At 42.6% G+C, this 2,500-nt stretch overlaps 1 protein-coding gene across 5 annotated transcripts in view; it reads right to left on the bottom strand.

Annotated features, from left to right (window-relative positions):
* The window catches only part of LOC122258359 (cell adhesion molecule Dscam1), an 86,669-nt gene that overhangs the window by 22,640 nt on the left and 61,529 nt on the right, over nucleotides 1-2,500 (bottom strand). For all 5 annotated transcript variants that reach the window (XR_015192348.1, XR_015192349.1, XM_086552404.1 and 2 more), the window contains 5 exons: nucleotides 1,983-2,138; nucleotides 1,571-1,782; nucleotides 1,224-1,299; nucleotides 940-1,084; nucleotides 312-439 (listed from right to left, as the gene is read on the bottom strand). Coding sequence is in view for 3 of the 5 variants with exons in the window: in XM_086552404.1 (XP_086408530.1) it covers nucleotides 312-439; nucleotides 940-1,084; nucleotides 1,224-1,299; nucleotides 1,571-1,782; nucleotides 1,983-2,138 (717 nt within the window). In the remaining 2 variants the exon portion in view is untranslated. The remainder of the gene's footprint in view (nucleotides 1-311; nucleotides 440-939; nucleotides 1,085-1,223; nucleotides 1,300-1,570; nucleotides 1,783-1,982; nucleotides 2,139-2,500) is intronic.

The raw sequence follows: 2,500 nt of genomic DNA, 5'->3' as shown, positions 1-2,500 counted from the left end.
TACAGAATTGACGATATAACACCGTAGCTGACAAGAAAGAATGATAATGAAGAGGAAAAATAAGGAGGACGCAAAGGACATGGAGCAGAAGAAGCAAGAGAGGAGAGAAAGGAAATGGGAAGAGGAGGAAGAAGAAACCAATGAAAGGGGAAGAAACAGAGCGAGGCAGAGAAATAGGAGAAGGTAGACGGACAAAGTCGACAAGATTGGTTATTGTTAACGTACCGACTTCACAAAAAAAAAAAAAAAAACTGCGCACAAGAAGGTAATAAACAATGATTATAACATAAATCACATGAATAATGACTTACCAAGGACAGTGAGGTTGTAAGTAACGGAGTCGTCGCCATGGTGGTTGGAAGCAGTGCATGTGTAGCGACCGCTGTCACTGCGCTGTATGTCCGTTAGTGTCAGCGTCCCATCCGGCTGTACAGTGAACCTATGGGGTGTGGGCAATGCATTGCATTATATTGTATGTATATATCTTATATATATATATATTTATATATATATATATATATATATATGCATATATATATATATATATATATAATATATATATGTAATATATTTATATAAATATATATATAAGATATTATAATATATATATATATAATATACATATATACATATACATACACACACACACACATATATATATATATATATATGTATATATATATATAATATATATATATATATATATATATATGTATTATGATATATATGTATAGTATATATAATATATATATATATATAATATATTATATATATATATATATATATATACATACATATTTGTACACACACACAAATATATTCTAGCTATTTTTGTTTTTTATTTTTTTTCAATTCAATTTCCTTTCTTCTTCATTTCTCGTTGTAAGAAAATCCAGGGATATAACGTTTCTTGAGGATAAATATGCAGCGCTCCCTCACCTGGGATGTGTGTCGGGAATTTCCAGCCTCTCGTGACTCCACCTCAGAAGAGGCTCCGGAACTCCCACGGCGCCACAGGGCAGACTTACGTCCTCCTTCCACGCCGCCGTCAGGTTTCCGCCCACAGCCCATATTCCCGCGCCCACTGCGGGAAATGGAAAACGTACTGCTTAGAACGTTTCTTTTTTTATTCATGTTTCTTGTCATTTTTATTTCTATATTTCTATATTCATGTTTTCTTTCGAAAGTACATCCACCATGCAACAGGCGTACTAAAGACGTACCTGTATGAGAGGGAGTGACCATTGCAACGCTGCTCCGAGGTCCTTCGCCTATCTTGGTAGATGCTGTGACCCACACCTATGAAAATACCACGTTAGACTCACATTACTAATACCTCCTTGACTGAAAATAAAAGGACTCATTTTCGGGATGGGTATTTTTAATGCTGTGACTGCTGTGAAGATGATATTTCATGAGTAAAGGGGTGTCACATAAGGATATGTGAGTGATATCAAACATGGGTGAGAAGCAGGTCGTGCAACTGAGTGTCCCTTAGCGTTGTAAGGAATGTCATCTCATCGACAGATTTACGCCACGCAAGGTGTGTGGAGATCAGACGCTTCATTACCTCATGTGCGGTGTGCGACAGGTCGTGTAAGGTGAGGTGAGTGAAGTGCGGACTGACACGACGGGTGTGCGGGGCGCTCCGGCTACCCGCGGAAGCCCAATGGACAGTGTACCTGGTGATGCGGCCGCGGGGGCTTGCGGGTGGCGCCCACGACACCACGGCAGCTCGAGGGCCGGACACCACAGCCTTGACGCGGGCGGGAGCCTCGGGAACTGTACGAGAAGTGGTGAAAAACGATGTCTTAACCGTGTGGATGGCAGGGACGCTATGCGGTATGCATGCGTTCATGTGTATGTGTGTGTGTGTGTGTGTGTGTGTGTGTGTGTGTGTGTGTGTGTGTGTGTGTGTGTGTGTGTGTGTGTGTGTGTGTGTGTGTGTGTGTGTGTGTGTGTGTGTGTGATATGTAACTTACCGTCCTGGTCGGTGGTGCATACGAGCGGCAGGGAGGCCAGCCCCTCCCCCGCCCTGGTCGAGGCAGCGACGCTGACGCTGTAGTTCGTCCAAGGCCGAAGCCCCGCCAGCGTTGCCCTCAGGCCCTCCGAGACCACGCTGCCGCTCCGACCGTCCTCTGCAGGAGCCAGAGCGCAAAGGTTCATTCGATATCGAACGAAAGAAATTGGAAAGAGAGAGAACCAAAAGAGAACAAAACACTAAAATACCGGATTTTTGTTCCCCAACATGTGTCCGTTTTGATTATCCGGGTGTATTATTTATTTTGAAAGAGATATTAGCCTAAATCCTGTTCAAAATCCAGCGGTGAATTTAGGAGCCGGATTTAAACGGTATCGGAGTTCTCAGTGTTCTGGCCTTGCAATGCCAGACACAGAAACTAGACGAGGCTAAACAGAATCGAGTTTTTTCCAGAAATTGCATCCTAATTTCGAGATATTGAAGGCTGCAGGACTTTATTACTTGAGATAAAGGCTCGTA

Source organism: Penaeus japonicus, unplaced genomic scaffold, assembly GCF_977035675.1.
Source record: "Penaeus japonicus unplaced genomic scaffold, GWHDUDI00000001_assembly GWHDUDI00000002, whole genome shotgun sequence".
Lineage (NCBI taxonomy): Eukaryota > Metazoa > Arthropoda > Malacostraca > Decapoda > Penaeidae > Penaeus > Penaeus japonicus.
Note: the sequence above shows the minus strand (reverse complement) of the source record. Positions and strands in the feature narration are given on the sequence as shown.